Source organism: Oryzias melastigma, linkage group LG14, assembly GCF_002922805.2.
Source record: "Oryzias melastigma strain HK-1 linkage group LG14, ASM292280v2, whole genome shotgun sequence".
NCBI classification, from domain to species: domain Eukaryota; kingdom Metazoa; phylum Chordata; class Actinopteri; order Beloniformes; family Adrianichthyidae; genus Oryzias; species Oryzias melastigma.
Window position 1 is genome coordinate 19,961,272 of NC_050525.1, and position 22,811 is coordinate 19,984,082.

General features: G+C 34.6%; 2 protein-coding genes across 4 annotated transcripts; both read right to left on the bottom strand.

Moving 5' to 3' along the window:
- Nucleotides 1-1,797: 1,797 nt before the first annotated feature.
- snx12 (sorting nexin 12) lies at nucleotides 1,798-9,813 on the bottom strand. Of its 2 annotated transcripts, XM_024266168.1 has the most exons (6): nucleotides 9,419-9,813; nucleotides 7,706-7,801; nucleotides 7,296-7,420; nucleotides 5,637-5,727; nucleotides 5,150-5,160; nucleotides 1,798-2,480 (listed from the first exon to the last, which is right to left on the bottom strand). In XM_024266168.1, exons 1-5 carry the CDS (start codon nucleotides 9,581-9,583, stop codon nucleotides 5,155-5,157), a joined length of 483 nt encoding a protein of 160 aa, XP_024121936.1. In that variant the 5' UTR covers nucleotides 9,584-9,813; the 3' UTR covers nucleotides 1,798-2,480; nucleotides 5,150-5,154. The 2 variants fall into 2 exon arrangements, with proteins under 2 accessions (XP_024121936.1, XP_024121935.1); XM_024266167.1 differs by lacking the exons at nucleotides 1,798-2,480; nucleotides 5,150-5,160 and having other exon boundaries at nucleotides 5,232-5,727.
- Nucleotides 9,814-13,972: 4,159 nt separating this feature from the next.
- Nucleotides 13,973-20,766, bottom strand: LOC112138762 (cytokine receptor common subunit gamma). Of its 2 annotated transcripts, XM_024261394.2 has the most exons (8): nucleotides 20,436-20,700; nucleotides 17,913-17,997; nucleotides 17,106-17,272; nucleotides 16,902-17,035; nucleotides 16,661-16,826; nucleotides 16,125-16,230; nucleotides 14,826-14,886; nucleotides 13,973-14,467 (listed from the first exon to the last, which is right to left on the bottom strand). In XM_024261394.2, exons 1-8 carry the CDS (start codon nucleotides 20,497-20,499, stop codon nucleotides 14,228-14,230), a joined length of 1,023 nt encoding a protein of 340 aa, XP_024117162.1. In that variant the 5' UTR covers nucleotides 20,500-20,700; the 3' UTR covers nucleotides 13,973-14,227. The 2 variants fall into 2 exon arrangements, with proteins under 2 accessions (XP_024117162.1, XP_036071209.1); XM_036215316.1 differs by having other exon boundaries at nucleotides 16,661-17,035; nucleotides 20,436-20,766.
- Between the last annotated feature and the right edge of the window lie 2,045 nt (nucleotides 20,767-22,811).

Consider the following 22,811-nt stretch of genomic DNA (forward strand, 5'->3'; position numbering starts at 1 on the left):
TAGAGGTTTAATACAAAATATAATGTTAGTTTGTCCTATTTACATTTTTAATACACGTTGGACAAATGTAAATAAATGCAGATGTGAGTTCTAATGTGTTTCCTTCTTGATCCCCATTGTCCAATAGCAGTGCAGCCTTTTGTCCGTGCTCAGTCTCACTGCTTTGGGGTGCTCTTTCAATTTATTTCCACTTTATCAGGTTAACCCAACTGGGTGTCTCAGTTAAATAAACAAGCGTCATAGCTTCACCCTGGGCTGCATGTTTGAAATGACTGAAAAAGAAAACAGACTAATCTGTGCATCGGCAATTTGTACCCATCCTGTCTGGCCACTTTCATGACTCGGGACAAGGGCAACACATCAAAGCTTGCAGGTTTAACAGGTCAGGCAGTGGAAGAACGTCACCGATGTGTCACAGATTTATTCTTTATGCTCCGTACTCAAAGAGCAATTTTATGTCTAAAAAAATCACAGTGCTTCAACTACACATTTCCCCCCCTGAGGAATTTGTGTTTTCTGTTCATGCGGAAACATTTGTATTGAATTAATCACTTCTTTAGGATTACCTGGAGACCAAGTTCTACTGCACAAGATCACTTTTCTGGGACAAGTTTAATCCAGAATTTTCCCCCTTCTTTGTTAATCCCTCAGTTTCCTAAAAATCTAACAGAAGCAGAAGAAAGATTACAGGAACCTAAGAATTAAAATGAAAAGCAACTGCGGGTTTCAGGCATTATTGTTCTCCGTCGGGGACAGAGACAGTAAAAAAAAGAAAAAAAGATGTATTTCTGCTATATGTGAAAGCAGAAGTTAAAGATTCAAGAATCCAAACTTTATATAATCTTTCATATTGTATTTGATACATGTATTTCAGAAAACTTCTCTTCAAAACCCATTGTTTATAACTTTATACATTTTCTGCCTTGTAGTTCACCAACGTGCCACTAGAGGCAGTAGAAGGGCCTTTCCTGTTGATTCAAAATGGCTGCTTCCATGAAATCTTACTCATTTTCATTTATTTGTAACAATTTTTTAAGATAACTATTTGCTGTGTGGAAAGGATGCTAAATTTGTAGATAATTCATTCTTTAAAATGCAGTTACACTGGTAAAAATGTGTGGATCAGACTAGGTGCTTTTTCTTCCTAAACATTTATTTCAATATCATCGAAAAAATGTACTTTTTTTTATAACTCATTTGCCATTTAACTGCTTGCTCAACCAATTGGTAGAGCTAATTCACAACATATTGTGTATACTGCCCCGAGGCAATAAGCAGCAGAAGAAAATATGGATTTTTCTAGGTTGGGTAGTTAAATGGTTTAAAAAACTGTATATCCCAACATTTTTTTTGCATTTCATCAAAGGCTTTAGAAAACATCTTAATTTCATTTTTTTTGTCAATTCTTTACTGCAGTAGAGTTTTGTTTACACAATTGTTTGTTAAAAAACGTGAAAAAAATGGAAGTTTACAGATTATCTTATGTTTTTGGACCAAAACAGTATTGCTTAGAGAAAGAAAGGTACTTTTTGTGCAAATAAGTTGTTTTTTTCCTGCTGTTGCAGTTTTGTAATTATACATTTTTTTTTTACATTTGAGAATCACATGCAAAATAATGAAAAAAACCTCCTGACTTTATGTTCTTTTTCCATTTCAGTGGTGAATTAGGTCACCTGCCATGCGGCCCCATTCCTCCCCAACTCTCCCTCTGATCCTCTCTGTGACACCCGACCCACAAAGTGAAATGTGAGTTTAGCCACTTCTGACCCTTCCATTCAAAAGTCAAAGGAGACGGGACACGGCAGGCAGCAGGAAATTTAATTGGTGAAAGATTCTCAGTAACCAAAAAGATTAAGTGTAGTGACAGATTGTAGTACTTCACAATAATATACAGAAAAGAATTAAAGAGCAGAAAATGAGCACAACTCGAGCCTAATTTCTCATCCACAATAATCCGGATCCTGAAACAACTTTGACCAGTGAGAGATCGTTGAAGAGAAAACCTTTTGTCACAGTGCTTTGATATGGTAGTTTGCCACGTCACATTCCCGTCCGTCGATTTCACATCACACAGCCAAATAGGGAGATGATCTGATCACTAATATGGTAGAGGAAACTGATTAGGGCTCACTTTGTTTTGTTCTAGATGCTACATGCTGCTTGACTTTGGCAGGATCATCAAAATAACATTTTGGCTGGAAACTAAACACTTAGAAATATCGTGAATTGATCAACTAAAACAGATATTGTAAATAAACAAGAAAATGGCTAAAAATATATATATAAGTAGCATGTTGTCCATGGAATCAAAAGGAAATCACACAGTGTGCAGAATGACGTTTATATCCGGTTGGACCTCTTCGTAAGCACTGTGTTTCTCAGTTTGTTTTAATCGTATCACTGGTGCATCTGACATTCCTATCAGCTCTATAATGAAGCGATGTAGACGGAAATGTACAGGTGGCAGGCGCAGGAGTCCTCTTTAGAAATGAGAAGAGCAGAGAAAACAAAAGCAGGACATGAGAAGTGAACACCAACCTGTGCTACTTTTGTGTGGAACTGGAGCTCTGACACATTGCCTCTTTTGAACAGCAGCTACACACTAGCTGAAGCGATGCTTTTCATAATCTGCTTTTCAACTTTGCCCTGTTTTTGCTTTCTACTTATCATCTGTTAATAAATATTTGTGTTAATATACTCAATTTATCATTTAACTCCATACAAACTACTTTTTTTTGTTAAAACTCCATCACACTTTCAGGAATTTCAGTAAACTTAGTAAGAAAACATTCAGCTTGTTCAGAAGATTACTGGTTGTATTTTTGGTATTCATTAACTTTATAGTTTTTTAAATATTGAGCAAAATATGCCCCATTGGAAATGAACGAGAAAGTTGAGTTTTTCGAAAATTTTAAGCGGATTAGCAACAAGCCTACTTTGATTCATGGGCTATTTTTTAAACTTTTATTGTCATTATTTGTAAAAAAAAAAAATGGGAGTTTACAAAATATTTTAGCAACAAGCTAACATTTTTTGGCAAATTTGCCATTTACTGGAGGTTTTTAGGCTAATTTACAGTTTAGCTTCTATTTTAGCAACAGGCTAATGTTTTTGACTAATTTAGTTTACTAAAGAATTTTGAGCTATTTTAGAGTTTAGCTAGTATGTAAGCAATTTAGTTTTTTGGTTATTCTGGCATCTACCAAGGTTTTGCTGAAAATGCAAAAGCTATTAAATGTTAAATTTGGTAAAAGACTGGAAATTTTGCCAAAGAACTATAAAAGAGCACTGAAATTGACCTCAGTTTCTAAAATATTTTTGCAAATTGGCATGTATTTAGGGATTTTTAATCAATTTTACTACATGTTTTTCAGAAATTAACTCTTTAATAGTTCTTTCGTAAATTTAACATTTTGAAAACAGCTTTTGCATCATTTTGTTCTTATTTTGTTTTAAAATTAGTAATTTTAATTTAATACACTAGTTTTTTGTCACTTTCATAAAAATAAACTACAAATAGTTTACTAAAAAAATTTAGGCTATCGTGGAGTTTAGCTAATATTTATGCAATGTCCTAGCTTTTTTGGCTAATTAAGCATCTACTGAGGTTTTTTTCAAATGCTAATTTGGAGTTTAGATGATATTTTTAGCAACATGCTAACGTTTTGGGGTAATTTGTTATCTACTGAGGTTTTAGGCTATTTTAGCTTCATTTTTAGCAACAGGCATTTTTGGCTATTTACTAGGGATTTTAAGGCTAATTTAGAGTTTAGCTCCTATATTAGCAAAAGGCTAACGTTTTTGGCTAATTTAGTTTACAGAGGGATTTTAGGCAATTTTGGAGTTTAGCTAGTATTTAAGCAATGTGCTAGCTTTTTTTTTTTTTGCTAATTTGGCATCCACTTAGGGTTTTTGGGCTAATTCAGAGTTTAGATCAAATTTACGCAACACACAAAATATTTTTGCAAAACTGGGATATGTTAAAGACTTTTAAGCAATTTTACTACATTTTTTTCGGAAATTCAACTTAAGCACTGTTTCATAGTTTTTTAATGACCTTTCTAGTCTTTTCATTTTCAGTAAAAATCAAAAGGCTTTAGCATCTTCAGTGACTACTTTCAGCAAAAAGCATTCACACTAGTGTTATCGCAGGTAATGCAACTTTTCTAGTTCTGTATACATCTCGCAGCTGAGACATATTTCTTACATAGAAAGTATTTCTTTTCCTATTACGTATGGTTCTCATTTGTGAGTCACTTTAGATAAAAGCATCTGCGGAATGACTAAATGTGGTAACTACTGTACATACATTGATATGAGCAAGCAATGTACAACTGTTCAGATTAATACATATAACCCAGAACCTTCTGTGCAGTCAAGCAGGTGTGAAGCAGAAACTGAAATGGTAGACCTTACAGGAGTTTTCACAGCACAGCATGCAGCATTCTGAAAATGACATCCAGATCTGTACGCATTTCCTGGACAGAAAGATTGCTGTGCAGCAGACTTCACTATTAAGCATCATGCAAGGTATATTTTTACGTTAGAGTATTAGTCAAATAAATACATTCTAAATGTAATCGTATAGTATCTGCATTCTTTTTGAAAAGGAGCTCAACTTGAATGCTTCAGTATTTTTTTAGGAAGTGTATGAGCAAGCATAATAGGTACCAGAGGATGTAAAAGAATACTTTCAGAGAGAAGTTTACTGCAGCGGGAGCGTGCAAGTATGCCATGCAGGCAATGGTTAGTGCAATTAAAAATGACAACATATTGGTATTAGTTTTAAAAAGAAATGATTCAGAAGAGCTTTTGTTATAGGAAGGATGATTGATTCCCCATCAAACGATAGTTCACAGAACTTCCGGGTTTAAAGGGACTTGTTGCTCAGCTGAACTGAGACACATTATTTTGGGAGGGTTTTCAAATTTGAAGCTTCTTTACATTCGTTTGGGGCTGGAAAATAAAAGAAAAGTTTTATTTTTTTCTGCATGGAATCATGCATGAAATTAGAATAAAGTTCTTTGTCAGGTTTTGTTTTAGGAAAGTATATGTGAACTACCGCCTTTGGGCTTTGCAGTGCCCATGCAGCCACCTTATATTGTCAAAAAGCTCTTAAAGAGACAGAATTTAAAAAAAGCAAACTTACTTCATTCATACCTAAAAACAGAACAAAAACACAAAGAGAACAAATCAGGATCAGAATTCTCATCTCTCAGGTCAACAGTAGCCTCAGCACACACATTTATACTTTATTCTACTTTATTCACATTATATTACAATCATGAATTTATGACACTCATTGGGGAAACTTTTGACTGTATTTTACATTTTTTCCTTCCTGAAAGTTTTGATTATTAAATACAACTAATGACAACTACTGAGGTTTGTTTTCCTTACTGTACACTTATAAAACAAATGCACAGGAGTCACAGAGTCGTCTGAAACATCGTCAACGTGTCTTTCTCGTTACATACTCTTAACTTCATGACGAGATTAATATGACTGAGTAATGATACAGAAAGACAAATATAGCAGAAAGGAGGAGGAGAAAGGCAGGAGGCAGTCCGTTCTAAACCCCCTCAGTTCAACCTCCCCACACCTGCCCATCTCTTTCAGTAACCCTAATGTCGTACTTTTCCAGGAATGTAGTTGCGGTCGATGGTCTCCTCTTGAAGGAACATGTGAAGACAGCGCTCGTTCTGGGCCAGGGGGTGACCTGCAATTCTACAGAAACAGACGGCAGAATTATAAAACACAACAATTGACGGCAGTTTGGTGCTTTCCAGAAGAAGAGATGAAGCCCTGTGTTTTTCAACCTTTTTTTGAGCCAAGGTACACTTTTTTTGACAAAAATAACAAGGTACAAAAAACTCTGTAGTCTGTATTGATGTACAGCCCCTTCGTGATCTCACATGGATTTTATTGTCATAATTGAGGCACAAAAAGTTCGAAGTTGCAGCTGTTTTTCCTAAAAGTTGTGATAATTTTCAACAATAATTAGCTAAAAGTTTGCCCAGGTAGTTGTTTTTCCCTCCAGCTTATTAAAATACAATTTTATGTAACTAAACAAAAAACAAAATACATAAAAACAGTAATATATTATTTCTGTAAACTAAAAGGGTTCTTTTTTTTTTTAACATATTTTTGTTTGTGCAAGAGTCACTATATTTTTAACAATAATATAATACCAGCATGGTTGACAAATTCTACACAAAAAAGACTTAAAAAGAGAATATTTATGTTTACAAGTTCCTTTGTAACTACACAAAATATGAACAAGTGGAAGTTTTATTTGTTTTTCTTTTGTCTAAATCAAACATGTAACTTTAACAATTGTTTTACTTGTTTTTGGGTGAATAAATTGTTTAGTTTGCACAAGTCTGTAGACCATTGAATCTTAATCTTGTTTCTTTTATTTCATTATTACTTGTATATAAACTTGACCCAAATTCTTTGAAAAACTCTCCCAAGAGAAAAAAAAAACATACCTTTACATTTTTATAAACTTGTCTTATTAAACTTACCCATAAAAATAACTTAATATGCACATGCCAGACAATAACTTGATTTAACTTTTTTAACTGGGGTGTAACACGTCTCACAGATTTCTGTTATCTGTTCCAGCAAAATTGAGATTAATATTCGTGGTGTTCGAGATTGCCGAGTTGGGATTTTTCTAAATGTAGAGAAAAATACAATTCAATAAAGTGCTCTAAAATTGGGGAATAATTTAAGATTTTAGGTGTATTAGCATTAAAAACTTCATGCACTACTGTCACTGCAAGTAAATAAGTCGTCAAAGTAAAGCTATCAAAGTCTGTTTTAAACATGAAAAAAATAAATAACACTGAAAATGAGACAGAAAAGAAGAATTAATCCAAGTATAAAAACAACTGTCTTAATATGTGAAATTAGATTATGACGTATTAATGGTTATTGGTATGATTTCTGTAGTGATATTCACCTATGGAGGGGTTAAATATGTTTTTTTCCTTCCTCCCACTCCTCTTTTGAGCTGTTGTTAATAAAAAAAAAACTGCTTGCTAAAATAAGTTCTGAAAACCAGATTTTGTTTTAAATATAGTTGACGATTTCAACAAATATATATATATATTATGAAGTTAAGAATACTACAAAAACATCTTAATAAATGATGTGATGTCATCCAACTCTCTGCAAGTATGGCAGAGAAGCCGCGCCGATACACGTGTTCTTCTAAAGTTTGTTTTTTGGTAATCTCTTTAAAGCATGTCTGTTGGAAACAATATTGTCATTTTCTTGAGTTGACCGACCTGTTGATGAACTGCTCCAAGCCCACTCGCCGCTCCTCGATGAAAGACTCCTCAAAAAGGCCCTCATCTCCGCGGAACGGCAACTGTCTTTTTAGTGCTTTCCCCGGCAGGGGTGGTACCACAATCTAAAAGTAAGACCGTTTACATCAACAACCCCCCAAAAAAAGAGCATCTGCATCCATTTATCAACAAATATTCTCTGACTTTAGATGGAATAGCTGTTGTGACAATGCATCCAAAAGCTGCATTTTTATTTTCTCGAATTAAGTTCAAAACCAGCACTGTAACTACTGTTTTACCAGATAACATGTTTATGTTTTTTAAACCTGTTTACACTGGGTCACTGTAATTACTCGTTTAAGTTGGCATCCTTTAATTATTAGCCTGAAATGTTATTGTCAGTTACTCACCTTACTGTCTCTCTCCAGCTCATTCTTTAACCATTCAAAGTCGCTGTATCTTCTCCTAACACAGGAATCCTTCAATTTGAAAATGGGAAGGTTTGTCTACATAGAAAAAGAAACAAATTAGGTTATTCATTTTGGTAAAAGTCAACGGTTTACCAGTTAAAGTGGTGATGAAAGTTACTATGAGAACAGAGGAAGTTTAATGTAAGAATTTGCAAAACACAAGTAATGCCAAACAGAGTATCCTGTACATTTATATGTAATGCTGATATGTATATTATTTTAACAGTTGACTGGAAATCTATGGAATTTTAGAAAAAGCATAAAAGATAATGTTCACAAGTGCTAATCTCAGCTATAAACAATGTTTTATTAAAGCCCCATTCCAATGAAAATCATGTTTTAAACATGTTTTTGTGGCATTTTACTCACAACTTGTAGATAAGTAGATCCACTACACAAATGCTATATTAATCGTTGCTGAATCTGTCTGGAACTTTTTTTTTTGTTACATACAGGACAAAAAAATAAAAAAATATACACGTGTTCTTCCAAATAATGCATAAAAGGTTGCTGTTCAACTAACTCACTCAGAGATACATGTCCCTCCATTTATTATTGGGTTAGGGACACAGATTCTGGTTTGAGCAGACAACAATGAACTTTTCTATAGCAGAAACGGACGCAGGGACATTTAGCATGTTTTTGTCCCATGATTGTTTGCTGTAAATTTCACAAAACAAAACTTAAATGTAAGAATTCTGCATTTTCTATTCAAACTTTCTCTTCATTAGTCAATAGTTTTGATCCAAAACTATCTAAAAAAAAAAAAAAAGTTCAACTTCCATTGAAACTTAAAGTACTGAATCAACAGTTGTTGCAGTGTAATTCTACAAGCCAAACCTTGTTGGTATTGAAGTTAAGAAACTAAACAGCGCTGACAACACTATTTTTTAAGACAAAAAAAGACAAGTCTGGTAAAGTGCAGTTTTGTAACGACCATGTCCATCCTGTGTCCGCTTCCTGAAAATGTCTTGGGAATGTGCAGTGTTAGCGATTTCAGCATCTCCCTTTTACAAGCTAAACAGTTTCAGAGGAATAAATCTACAACCAGTACTGCTCTGGGTAGCTAATAAACTACATGGTACTACTATGACCTAAAAAAAGTACAATTGCTCTTGAACACAGGATTAGAGTTGTTTTTTTAGTTACCCACTTGTTGAAAGAATACATATAGTTAGCTATTTAAATTAAGAATATTTAACATAGCTATGAAACGTTGCTGGAATAATTATAAATTAACCAATATCATAATTGGTTAGATTTGATTAGCTTTTTCTAACCTTGTGCGACTTAAACATTTTGTATGAATTTAAATCAACTGAAGCAGTATTTAGTTGAGTATATTTTCGTCCAACTCAAATGTTCAAGAAACTTCTACGGGTAAATAGCACAGGTAGCAACATCAAACAGCTAACAAAATAATAATAATAATAATAATAATAATAATAAATAACTAGGCCGTCTTTAATCCCCGCGACTCGAGTCCTACTTCTGCGGCCTCTGAAGCGACTCGAGGGGGCTACCGTACACGTCACAGTCCCGTTCTTTAGCCTACCGACTCGACATGCTAACAGCTTAGCAAAAACATTGCAATTATCAGTTAGCTTAGCACACTTAGCTAATTCCCCTTTCGGTCAGAGGTTTTAAACCTACCCTCATTCGAACTTCATAAGTTGTGTAACGGTTTCTTCCGACTCCAACGATCTGAGGATCGTAGACATCTATTTCCAGAAAATTGCTCGGGGGGCCGTAAGCATCCGTCAGATCCTGGGGCTTAGAATTCAACCGGCGAGTGTCGGCTACTACCGGATCTGTCATTTTGTCGGGCTGCAATTTTTTAGATGGCCAGTAAAGTATGAGCGTAAAAACCAACTAAAAACACGTATAAGTCTTAAATCTCATCTGAAGGCCTCAATTGATGACTATAGCAGATCGGTAGGGTCGGGGAAGTAGCGCTCTTCTTGTTGGGGGCCAGCCAGCCGCCCTGCGCCCTACCCTTCTTCTGTGAGGAAAATGCGTAGACTTCAGTTCCGTGTTGTTCGGGGCTCTACACTCCCCCTAGCGGAGGGCGCAGAAACTACACTGACCTATCAGTTGATCAGTAAATTTTATCTTATACAGAACGGAAAACAAAATATTTCCCTGGTGTGGGACAAAAAATTACAACCAACCCTTAGCAGAAAAAAAAATACTGTAAGTATATAAGTAAACTATTTAACTATACTATAAGGATATCCATCCTGAAATAGAATAGATATATAAGGATATCCATCTTGAAAGTGAGGCACTGGCATTAGTGCCGAGCGATATGGAAAAAAAATTTATATCAATATATAAAATATTTTATGTCAAGATGCGATATATATCAAGATATATGACAATAAAGTATATTTTCAGCTACTCTCTGAAAATATGCCTGATGTTGTGGCAGCTTTTGTGAAAAGTTGCAACAAAAGTTGCAATGTTTTTAATATAATATTGTTTTAAAAAGCCCCTAAAAATGTTAATTATAAAATCAACTTTACGTTCTCATATTCCGACTCTTTTTATTGTGACACATGCTCTAGGAAAATACTTCGCCATCACTATATACAATGTTGGTGTGCTTTCATTTACCTTGACTAGAACTGTGAAACACAAAATGAACTTTTGGTCCTTACTGCTCATAATAACAAATATTTGTGTGCTGATTTAAACATACTTTAGATTAAAATTACGTTTTCCAGCGAAAATTACAAAGTTAAAAAAAAAAACAGAATAATCTCCAAATAAAATGGTATAACTGTTCACGTGCTTCTTGAAGAGAAAAAAGACAGAGAGAAAATAAAAGACAGCACGACTCCCGGTAAGGAGTCAGAAGAGAAACGGTCACAAAGCTGCATCATCATCCATAACTGTTGTCACGGTAGATTGGTAAAGTTGTGGTGAAAATAAAAAGTTGCAGGGTGTGTAACCAATCGCGTGAAGTCCTGGAGGTTCTGATAATGACATATTTGGCATAATGATTGATCAAATTAGCTTAGCAACGAAATAAACGATAGAGGAGAAATGGGACGATAGACACTTTTCTATCGCCCAGCACTAACTGACATTGTAAACTTAGTTTTCCAAGTTAGTCTGAAGAAGTATTTTGTTAGTGTACTTCCTACACTATATGTGCATGTGATCTACTGACTTGCTATACAGTATATATTTTTTTTGTATTCAGTACTGCTCACATGCACATATGCATTAAGGCTAGGTATCGATAATTTCCAGAAATGATTCCATTCGATTCACAAGAGTCTGCATCCATTTGATTCCATTTTTTTTTCCGATTCTTTCGATCTACTCAGTTCAATTAAATTTTCAGTTTACCCAATTATAAACATTTTTTAAGAAACACTTTAATAATCTATAATATGCTTTAAATATATTAATATTAATCTGATACAGTTCATATACAACAACATTTATTAGTGAAATAATGAGATTATTAATATCAGACAGTGTTACATGTTTTTTCAAAAGGGGAAGTTCTGACAAAAATGTTCTCATTAACATTGTAAACATTGTTCTGCTTCTCCTAGGGCGTTTCAGTTTGGCCACTAGGTGGTGATCACGCTATAGCATTACACCTTATTCCAGAAGAAGAAGAAAGTTTGAGCAAAAAATTGTGTTTTAGACCACAAATAACTACTTTAAAAACATTTCATTGAAAGAGTTTGAAAAATTCATGACTGTAAATTTATAAAAAATGTTCATTTAGTCAGTTAATGTATAGGGGGCATGGAGAGCATGAGCCCAGCCCAGCCAAAGAACACTCCTCCTGCTGTGTGAGGAGGGGGCCTCAGCCCCCCACCTGAGAGTTCTTAGAATCCCCCAAACCCAAGCCATGAACTAAGACCCTCCAATCACTCTCCAGGGAACTGCCCACCCGCCCCACGAGACTTCCAATAGAGAGTGAGGCAGAGGCCAATCCCTCCCACCCAAGAGAAGAGGGGGTCCCTGGTGAGTGTACTAGACATGGACGGACTAGGTTTCCCCACAGTTGGGAGTTCTGAAGAGACTCGGAGGCAAGGACCAGAACCAACACCACAGGGGCACGGACACCCCTAGGCTCAGATGTGATGTAATCTCCAGTTCATGGCTGAGCCGGAGAACTCAGGGACCCCCTCTGCATGAAGAGAGGGCAGCCTCAAGCTTACTTATTAAAATAAACTTGAAGTGTACTATTGCTAAGGGGAGAGATACTTGAGGCAGGAAATGTGAGGGAAAAAAAACAATCGCTACAAGTAGCTAATAAACCTTTTAATTAAAAATCAACATGAAACAGAATCATGCAAATAATCAACAAAAAGAACATTTAAGTGGCTTATTTGTTTTAGTCCTGATTTTAGTAGATTCAAAAGCAAAAAAAAATATTTTTAGAGTAAATATGTTCACTTCAACATAAAATACATCACACAATAATACAAGATGAAATAAATCAATAAAATACATTGGAAATTGTAAAGCGACTTTTGCATTCGGATACTTACATTCACTCTCTGTTTAAGGGTGACATGAGGATAACTGCCTACCAATTTAAACTTACATATCAGTGAAATATATCATATACTCATAATTCATATAGTAGACTGCATTAAAAAATAAGGACATTTGCATACATTAATAAGACATTTTACCAAAAAATACCAATGCAAACAGAAATGTATCACATGTAAAATGTTTATGTTTAATCCTATAAGGAGAGATTTCTTTTTATATTGACGACTATGAAAAAAGAAGCCCCAAACAAGGAGAAATAGTAAAACAATAAAGATACCATTGCTTTAACACTTGTCTGTAAAACTGCAACAATAGAAAACAAAAGCTTAAAATCCCTGTTTTTCATCTTACGCATTTTACTTAACTTCCCTCCAAGCTTTACAATCCCACACTGCTCTTTTTTGATAGTTGTATTAAAATTGCCACATTTCACCTGAGGATATGTGACAACTTAAGACACATTAATATAAAAGAAAACTTGAAAAGCAAAAGAATGAAAACAAACTTGACACTATTTATTTGGATTTTTTTCAGGTAAAGAAAAAGATGGAGTTTACAATAGAAATACACTTCTGAGATAGATTCCTTTTATTTAAAAAAAAAAAAAATCTGATCAACCAAAAAATATGCTATTAATTGTGTGTCTTTGAAGAGTTATTTATAAGAGTAAAAAAACTGGATTAATTGTAAAATGATTAAGGGTATTGGCAAGAGTCTTGCGATACGATATGTATCATGATACAGTGTCACGATACATATCACGATATATCTCAAGACTAAATCAGAACAATTTTTCACTATTTTTTAAAACTTTAAGCTGTTACCCACCATGCAGCCGTATTTTTTTTTTACTTATTTTTATTCGAGCCCGCTATAAAGCATCACAATTTGCATGTTTATATGATATTTTCATCAGAGTGGCACAGAGTTTCAGTTCTGGCGAGATCATGTTGTTGTTGTTTTGGTTTGGTTAGAGCTGCTCAAAGAGGCTCAGTGAATTAGCGGGTTCAGGTGGAAAACAAAAATAAAATACTGAGGAACGCTCATAAATAAATATAATCTTGTCAGCATTTTAAACTGATCCAAGGTTTGCCAAATGAAATATTGCGATATATCGCCGAATTGATTTATCCCTACACCCCTAGAAATGATGCCGGACCTTCTACGAATTGAAATTACTAGAAAAATTCTTCTAAACATAAATCATCCACAAATCTTTTAATGACTGCAATAAACTATTTTTATTGTGCTGGGTAGATCAATCTAAAATATCAATAGTATCGATCTCAAGTTGGTATCAGATCAATACCGGCCCACAGATGTCTATATTTCTACTCTTGTTTGAAACGTTTCTGTATCTGTGAAAAGGACAAAGCTGAGTCGCTGCCTCACCACTTGGCATGCATTGTGCACCCTATTTCCACTCAATGCTGACTTGTTTCTGACTTTTAACCTGTTTTTATTGTTCTATTTAAAGGCAAAGAAGTTATAAATTATTTATATTTCTACCAGATGCTTTTTTTTTCATCGCTAAACATTTAGATTTATTCTTATATCATAGTTACTTGTTTCTTTTGGTTTGTTGACTGTCTTGCATTCACGTCTTCACTTTTTTTATTTCAAGAAGTTTGCATTTTATAAACTTTTTTCCATTTATTTGAAAATATTGCTCTTATTCTATTTTTATGTTTTTCAAGTAATCAAAAAATGGAAATGTAAAAAAGAAAACATTCACATTAATTAAAATAATTGAGATTTTGAGGTTTATGTCGCATTTACGAAAAATATTGATATTGATATTGGCAATATTAACCGGAATCTTATCGATACCCAAATGCTCAGTATCGCCCAGCCCTAATTTTTACCCACAATTGAGGCTTTTTGAGGGATCAATAAAACCAAACTTGACTGCTTTAAGTTTTAAGGTGGAACTTATGGTTTCTCTTCAGGTGAGATGTTGGAGGAGGACTGGGTGTCTGATGGATCCTTTGGTCCATCCGCAGCCGTGAAGCCGGAGCAGTCGGTTTGGTCGGTGCTGACAGAGAGGCTGACGCTGTCAATGCTGTCGCTGTCCGACTGGGAGACGTAGATGTACTCACGCACAGGGCAGGCCCGCTCGTTGTAGTTAGTCTTAAAGCCCTCTTTGAGACTTTTGGAGAACTGAAACCATTCCTTCAGAGAGAAACACAAATCACATCAGATAATCTGTACATTTGCTCATCAACCCTTTAACACCAAAGCTCCAGGGTTTATATTCCTTGGTTTCAGTATGTTGAAGATTTTATGTTTAAGTGTCACCTCAGGTGTTAAAGGGTTGTCCAACAAAACTTTCCCTTTTCAGGGGCTTTCTTACTAAAGTGAGAATTCTTTAGTTCTTTATATTTGGAGCTTAAAACCTAAAACACTTAAAAGTCTCAGAAAATTACCATCATTAACGTCACCTTTTACAACTGCGCCGACCCTCTGTCTGGTAAGAACTTAGCCATACAACTTTTGTGTGAAACCATCATGTTTCAGAGGAGTTACTAACCTCAATATCATGGGTGACCAGGGAAGGTTTAGGAACCACAGGGATGAGGATGATTCTGAGCCTGAGATGAAGGTAAACACATTAAACACTTTCAAGAATAACTTTTGCTTTTCAGCTTTTGAGCTGAATTCCATATTCTATTCTTATTTTAAACTAAAGCAATGTTGTGATCCAAATAAATCTAAGAAAGTTTTGCAATTGAATAGTAAAAAAAAAAAAAAACAACCGAAAACTGCATCTGTATAAGAGAGAGCTAGGATATAATAGCACAAATTATTCAAATGTCTTGTGCACGTGTCAAAGTCAAGGCCCAGGTCAGGCCCTCCGGGTAATTATATCCGGCCCTCCAGATCATTTGATTTTATTGTTATTAATGACCCAATGCTATCTTGCACTTATTTCTAACTTGTATAATTTTGACAAAGCATATTTTTATGGAGACCAAGACAGAAAAGCCAAGTGGGAAGAAAATGGGCAGAAAATGTGGGCTCCAATTTGGTTTGTCTGCTGTTTCCGTGTGCTTGCCCACATTAGCTGAGGTGGGCACTCAGGGGAGTGGCTTGTTGGCATTCTAGAGAGCTCCACTGCAGCGAGTTAGCAACTTAGCTAATGATGCATAAGCTAGTGAGCGCCACTGTAGCGAGCTACAGAGGTCTGCTGTAGCGAACTACGCTGTAGCGAGCTAGCAAACTCCGCTGTATGGAGCTAGCAAGCTCTGATGTAGAGAACTCCGATGTAGCAAGCCAGCAAAGTCCACTGAAGCAAGCTAGCGAGCTCCGCTGTAGCGAGCTATCAAGCCAGTAAGATCCACTGTATTGAGCTAGCAAGCTCTGGTGCATTGGGTTAGCAAGCTCCACTTTATCAAGCTAGCGAGCTCTGCTGTAGCATTCTCAGTTGTCCAATGGGCGGCTAGCTAGCATAGCAAGCCAACCCATTGAGTGCCCACTTAAGCCAAAGTGGGCAAAAACAGGAAAACACGGAAACTGCGGACAAACCCATTCAGGGTCCACATTTTCTGCCCATTTTAAAACCATATGTGGCCTTGCTGGCTTTTGAGTAAAATATTGAAAGTTATTAAAAGTTTAAGTTGATTTATTCGAAAAATAATATTCCTGCCTGTTGTTATTCATAGTAATGTTAAAAAGTTTTTAAAGTTTTAAAAATGTTGTTTCAGTGTGTTCAGTAAATGTTTATCCTGTTTATCCTGTGTGATTGAGTTTGACACCCCTGCTCTAATGGAAAGAACACAAAAGCAAAAACAAAATAAAAAAAGAAGAAAAAAAAAACAGATTTACTCACCTTTCATGGTGCAGCAGCATCATGACCAGCAGAATGAGGACTATAGCCCCCATCACGTACCACACTAGTGACCACACAGACATTGAGCCTCCACTATGATTTGATTCTGAGATTAAAAAAAGTTGAAGAAATACACTTAGTTAGTAAGCCTGTCCATCAATTACCATTAGAAGATAAAAATACTCCTTTGTAGGTGATCATAGTTGCAGTATTTAGTAGAGAGGTTTTAAAGAATTTGTCAAATTTGCACTTTTTGTGGTAGTTTATGTTCAAAAATATTTATTAATGATATCACATCAGCTGTGATGCATTTTCATTTGAATAATCTTTCAGGAAAACCTGAAAAAAGGCATAAAATGTAAAAAAAAAAAACAAACAAAAAAACAAAACCCCAGCAAATTTGATCTTAACTATTTTTTTCATTTCAGCTGAACAATTTATTAAAAAGGACTCATAACAAAAGCAGACAAAACCTTTTCATGCATGTTTTGTAAAGAAGTACTGTTCCAGTGACGTATATTATCGAGCAGTCATACCTGTGCTGTTGTTGGAGCCCCAGATGGCGGGCTCGCTCCATTCACTCCAGTAGTCGGGGGCGCCCCCACATCCGCCGTCCAGCTTGTTTCTCACTTGGAGCTCATATCTGGAGTTGTTTGACGGCAGGTTGATGCAGTAGGACTTGTCAGTGAAAACCCTGGAGTGCTGAAGAAAAAGAACGACAGAATGATGGCAAGAGAAAACAACAGGAAGACCAAAAACCCCAAAACAGAACCCTACCTCCCACTTCATTTGTTTTTTCCTGTAGCGGACCTCACTCTCCACGCATTTTTTGTGAGTCTGGTTCCAGTAGAACCACAAGTTTTGGTCGGATCCATATTTGACGGTGACGTTAGTCGGTGGGTTCAACTTGACTGTTCAGGATATACAAATATTTAGTCATCGATAACGTCAGAATTGTTTCATATGACGTGTTTTCATCACCTTTCATCTTAAGCTGATGTTCTTGCTCTTGTCTTTCATCTCCGCGTTGTAACACAGTATGGAACGTGTCAAACCTCTGTGTTTCAACGTAAGGTCGGTTACACCCGGTGTGTGTGCTGTTTCCTGGTAGATACTCCACACATTCATGCACTGTCTCTTTTTCGAACCTATAAATACAATTATGATTTAAATATAGCAAAATGTGTCACTATAATAACTGATTTCATGAGTGCAGATTAGAACAAAGTAAATTAAATAGATGATTTTTTTTTTCCCATGACAATTCCTTCAATGTTTAATACAGAAAAAAGTAATTTGGATTTTGATATTCTCCTTTTTTTTCTAAAAAAAAAAAGTAAAACTCATAAAAAAATATGCTTATTTTTTAGTTTTGCCACTTTAGAAAACAGTTTTAATGGAGATTCAACAGAAATAAATCAAACTTACTTTAAGCTGTCTTTATTATTAGTTTGCAAATATAAGTTACAATTAAATGACAGCCAGGACAGGTTTCAATGATTTTCTAAATTCTGTTTTCAGGAGAAGTTAGTGTAATCAGAATCTAATAAATACGTGTTTAGTAAGATATCGCAAAAGCAAAAAAAGAAGAGGGTATAAAAGCTTCAACAAAAACAAGATATTCTCTTAGATGGGCAAATATAGAGGCGAGAAGTAACTCCTTATCAACCTAAAACAAGATGATGCTGATTAAAGCAGATAGCATGAGAACCATAAAGCAAATAAATAAAGTATTATTTCTAAAATAGGACTTGAAAGTCTTTTAAAAAGAGTGAAAATATTACAAACCAGCTGGTAAAAGTATAATTTCCATCTGTAGTCTTTTTCCAAGAACAGGACACATATTTCAGATCCACCACCAAACAGTCCACGTCTGTCAAAAGCGCATGAAAAGATACGTTATTATGTAATCCAGATTTAGCATGATCAATAAAAATAATCTTACATTGCATGTGAAATTTTGCAACTTTTTTTTAGAGTTGCAATCTTCTTTTTACTTTATAAATGATAACTATTCTCAAACGTCACTTGACTGCTGCTTTATAGGCTACAGACATTTTTTAAATACAACATAAAATGATTAAATGAGGGAAAAAAATAAAATAAATTAGAATTTTGCAGGATTATATCACATTTAGTCAAAATCTGAACCAGTGGCATTATATAATTTCCAAGTATATTTAAATGTTGACCTCCTCTCAATGCACACATGGTTAAAATGATGCATTCACTTCATTTTCTGAGTCTGGTTTGTAAAAGACAATCTGATTCAAGCTTCTTTGAGATAACAAATATCATTTCAGAGCTTCCATTATTGCTTTTTTCCAGCTAAAACATGCAGCAGCTCTAAATTACAACATCACAACTTGCTCTCAGATTTCTGTTACCAACAACCCCACAGAACTGACTTCTGATCAGAACATTATTATTGAACTCAAGAACTTCTAAAGAATTTTAGTTAATAGGTTTACATAATTAAACCTGCTTCACTCCGATCATTTTTTGATCTATTTTCAAAGCGTTCCCCGTGTTTTTTTAAATTATAATTGTGCAATTTTTTAGTAAAAAAAAAAAAAAAAAAAGTATTGTTTTCAAGGACATAGATTCTGCAGAGCGGTAGTTAGAAATTCTAAATTGTGGGTGAAAATGTTGGTATGGAGTAAGCCCGCCCCCCTTTCCCACCACCTATCTGTTTCCCACTAGCTCACAGCCTCTCTTACACTCACCCAAACACTGCCAGCACATCGTTAACAACGAGCAACATCAGACTTATCCAGCCTTACAGTTTTGAGCCAAATGCCAGCAAAGACAAAAAAAGCAAAATTGTACATTAATCTATTTGTCTACAAGTAGATACATCAGGATGGAGCTGCCCGCCGATCGTAGCCTCGACGTCACACCTACAAGCTCTTTACCACGGATTTTTTTTCAACTGCTCCTCACTCACAATGATTTGAATAAGGAAATACTCAGAACAAGCTTAATTTTCCTTATAGAAGTCCTCCATCATGAGAAAAATGCTACAATAATATGTCAAAAACATCAAAAACATGATTTTTTTGTCCACCCTCTAGCAATACAGTAGTTAAAAATAAATAAATTTTATTTTTTAAATGCAATTTTCCTTAAAGAGTTTTTTTTTGCATATATCCATTTAAATCCAACTAATTCATTTATGAATCATTTGAAATTCAAAAACTGTTTTTTAAAATGGATTTTACCAACCATGTTTGCAGAATTTTACAGAATATTTAGCCAAAGTAGGAAGAAATTTAAAACGCTTCTTATAATTTTTTTTAATTTTAATTTAGCTTTAGTTCTTGCTATAAGCAGGACAAACCTCCTTGGACATTTGTACCCATTTTAGCATCTTTTCCGTGACAGTAAAAATCTCCTAAAAAGACACTAAAGCTCATGAGTTTGAGACTTTGCATGTGTGGTCCCATGATGACTTTTATTAAGTCAGTACAGACTGTGAAAGAGCAAATGCCGCCCACCTCTGACCTGTAAATGCTAACAGACTGTCGAAAAGGTCTCTTGAAACCAGTTCAGTCTGCCTCCATCAAGAGAAGAGCTGAGATAAAAGCTTTTTTTTTGTAAGGCTATAACATTTCTGAAAAATAAATTACATTTAAAAGCGTTTCAAACAAAACGTAAACTTTTAACACAGGTATATGAAAAGGGAAAAGGAAAACAACAAAGACAGGAAACTAGCATGTGATATGCATTCAGTTTCATGAGCCGCCAACAAAAGAACTTTCTTTGTTTTACAGAATCTGTCAGCTTGTTTTGGGGCTTTTATTGTCATAAGCATTCTCTAATAAGTTGAAATAAAATAAAGCAAACAAATAAAAAAAGTAACAATATTCAAAAGTTATTACTGAAGTGGAAAGTTAACTTCTGTTTTACAGGGTGATGATTAATCCCACACAAATGCACAAACGTGTAGGGGCAGAAAATAAAGGGAAATGACGTCAAACGGAAATTTACTCAAAATTTAGAAGAGAGTACAGAAGTTTCAGCTTTAAACTAAATTTAACAAATGAGTATTTATTATATTTATATTTTTGAGCCCAGATTCCCCATCAAATTACACTTTTTAACAACTCATTTGTATTAGAAATAAAATGTTGAGCATAGTTAAGACTGATTAATTACTAAGAAAAAGCTTTAAAACATTTTCCCGTTAACCCATTTTCTAAATGTTATGGCCATTCCTCAAAAGCCTTGAAGTTCACTTAAACTGACTAAAACAAACAAAATGGTAATAAAGATTTAAAAAAATGAATATCAAAAAATAACAACTCTTACCGGGAGCCTTATTGGCCAACAAATATCCATTTAAACAGCAAAGCAGTAATAATAGGGCCAGCATCGTGGCAGACAGAAAACAGGCTGCGTTCAGGACTGACACATGCTCATCTCTCTGTTCCTGTGGCGCATGTAATCAACTTTTACCATCACTAGTTTCATTTCCTGTCAGCCATGACTGCTGCAGAAGGAACACACGTAGACGACTATCCTAACACTTTGAAAATAAACAGGTGGTAAAGGATAAAAATGTTTCAGCTCAGCAGATGTTAGCATTAAGAAAAAATTAAAGATTTAATATAAAGGAAAGGGATTGATCACTCAGAAATTGAGATTTTCTTTTCGTTCCCACATAAAAAATGTGACTACGTTGTTACACATAACTGTTTAAACACAAAATTATATAAAATAAAAAGTTTTCTATTTGTAATAAACAATTTAAATTAATACTTTATTAGAATGGTAAGATAACTCCTCCTCCTTGACGGAGTCATCCTGTCAAATTCTGAAATGACAGATTGAGTGACGATCGTTTTTTGCATGTGATTTATGATAGAATTTAATTATGTAACACTCGTTTTATCTCACAACGTATCTGTCAAATAATTTCCCCTCGTTTAATGTCAAAAAGTGATTGGCACTTTGTGTGAGTGTGGGGCGTTTGACTTCCTTTCTGAAACTGTTTCAAAGTTAAAAACAACCAGGCACAGCTGAAGAGGGCTTTTCTTGCTCTTTCTAATCAACTCTTTGATTATGTTTTTTTTGTATATGTGGGGCAAAAATTTATTTTTTTCAGCTTTCCAGCTAAGGCGAATAACTTGCTGCACTTGCAGGCTGCTGCTTTAGCGTCTTAAAGTCTGCATGAGACAGAAAAGCAGAACATTTTTTTAATGTCTGTGCACTTTTGAGGTTTTTTTTTTCAAATGAACATTGACACACAAAAAATGTGTGGTCCAATTGTGGTTTAACTACTCTTTTTCCTGTTCCAACAGAAAAAAACAAAAAGGCAAATATGGAGAGAATATAGTCTCATCCGATTAATGTGTGCATAATTCTTGATTTGTAACTTGTGTCTGACTATTTGTGTGTAACTTTGGATTTGTGCATGCACAATTCTTGATTTGTAACTCATATAATACATTTTGTGCATAACTGTGTGTACTTGCAATTGATTATTCATGTAAAAAAATACAAAATACACAAAAGTATGACTACACTATTGCAAGAACATAAAGCTACACATGTACTATATAAGTTACAAATCAAGAATAACGCGCACAAATCCAAAGTTACACACAAACATGCAGACACATGTTACAAATCAAGAATTAAACATACACAAATAGGATGAGTCTGCCTTCTCAACATACTATATTCTCTCAATAGTCAAAGGGGAGATTTTTTGCCATTTTGACTTTTTCCAACTTTGTGCTCAAAAGTCGTCAAATCCATTGTTTATTCAAGAGGCATTCACTGGTTCTAAAAGAAAATGATGTTTATGCTGTACTCTCAAATGCAAGGAAAATACAAAAACGGGTTAAAATAAAACCAGGAAAATTTTCAATGTAATTTAAGCAGTTATAATATTCATTAACTTAAAAATAGGGGGGAAAAAAGCTTTAAACACTTAAAACGTCTTTGTTTTTAGTAACATTTTCTCCAAATTTCTTGGTCTTGTGCCATGATGGTGGTGGTTACTATAACCACAAACCAAGGCAAATTTCTGGTAGACATCCTGGTTTTTATTTTTCTTCCAGCTTTTGCTTGTTACTTTCGCTGAACTTTCACCTGAGTCAAGCATGAAAAAAAAAAAAAAAAAAAAAAACAGGTATTAAATTCCAACTCTAACCATATTTTTATCTATTGCAAAATTGTTCCCAGTGGGTTTTTTTCCCCCAATGATTATGCGGTTTTTAGCTAAAATCAAAAAGTCTGCAGTGTCAGGAGGGTTGATCCAGAAGTAAGCCTCTGTTGACATCCCATCTTCCTTTTGTATCTACTCTCTTCTGCATGCCCCTTACAAACCTGAACTAAAATACTATTATAGCATAGCCATCTCTAAGTTCAAAATCATTGCAGTTGAAGAAAATAATCCTCCTCATTTCAAATTTCTTCCAAATCATCCATGTTCACTTCCTTTCCTGTTTTATTGCCAGTTCATTATATTTTTAAGATATATTTAATTTAAATTATTACACTTTTTGTCATGTTAATGCTTAAAATACAAAAATTATAAACCTGAACGCAAAACAAAAGAAAAAAACACTAGATCACAGAAGAATTTATGCTGCAAAATAAATAAATAAATGATGATATTTTTTCATTCAATTCAATTAGTATTTTTCTAATTTATTGGTCAAAATCTCATTTTATTGT

What these genes read in the sequence shown, in the direction of transcription:
- snx12 (XM_024266167.1), bottom strand. Translation starts at nt 9,583, where the DNA reads ATGACAGATCCGGTAGTAGCCGACACTCGCCGGTTGAATTCTAAGCCC. An exon ending in CTTATGAAGTTCGAATGAGG is followed by an intron (nt 7,802 to 9,418) that starts GTAGGTTTAAAA and finishes TTTTCTATGTAG; the next exon opens with ACAAACCTTCCCATTTTCAA. An exon ending in TTGGAGCAGTTCATCAACAG is followed by an intron (nt 5,728 to 7,295) that starts GTCGGTCAACTC and finishes CTGTTTCTGTAG; the next exon opens with AATTGCAGGTCACCCCCTGG.
- LOC112138762 (XM_036215316.1), bottom strand. Translation starts at nt 20,499, where the DNA reads ATGCTGGCCCTATTATTACTGCTTTGCTGTTTAAATGGATATTTGTTG. An exon ending in ACATCAGCTTAAGATGAAAG is followed by an intron (nt 17,036 to 17,105) that starts GTGATGAAAACA and finishes TATCCTGAACAG; the next exon opens with TCAAGTTGAACCCACCGACT. An exon ending in TGGTCACCCATGATATTGAG is followed by an intron (nt 14,468 to 14,825) that starts GTTAGTAACTCC and finishes TTCTCTCTGAAG; the next exon opens with GAATGGTTTCAGTTCTCCAA.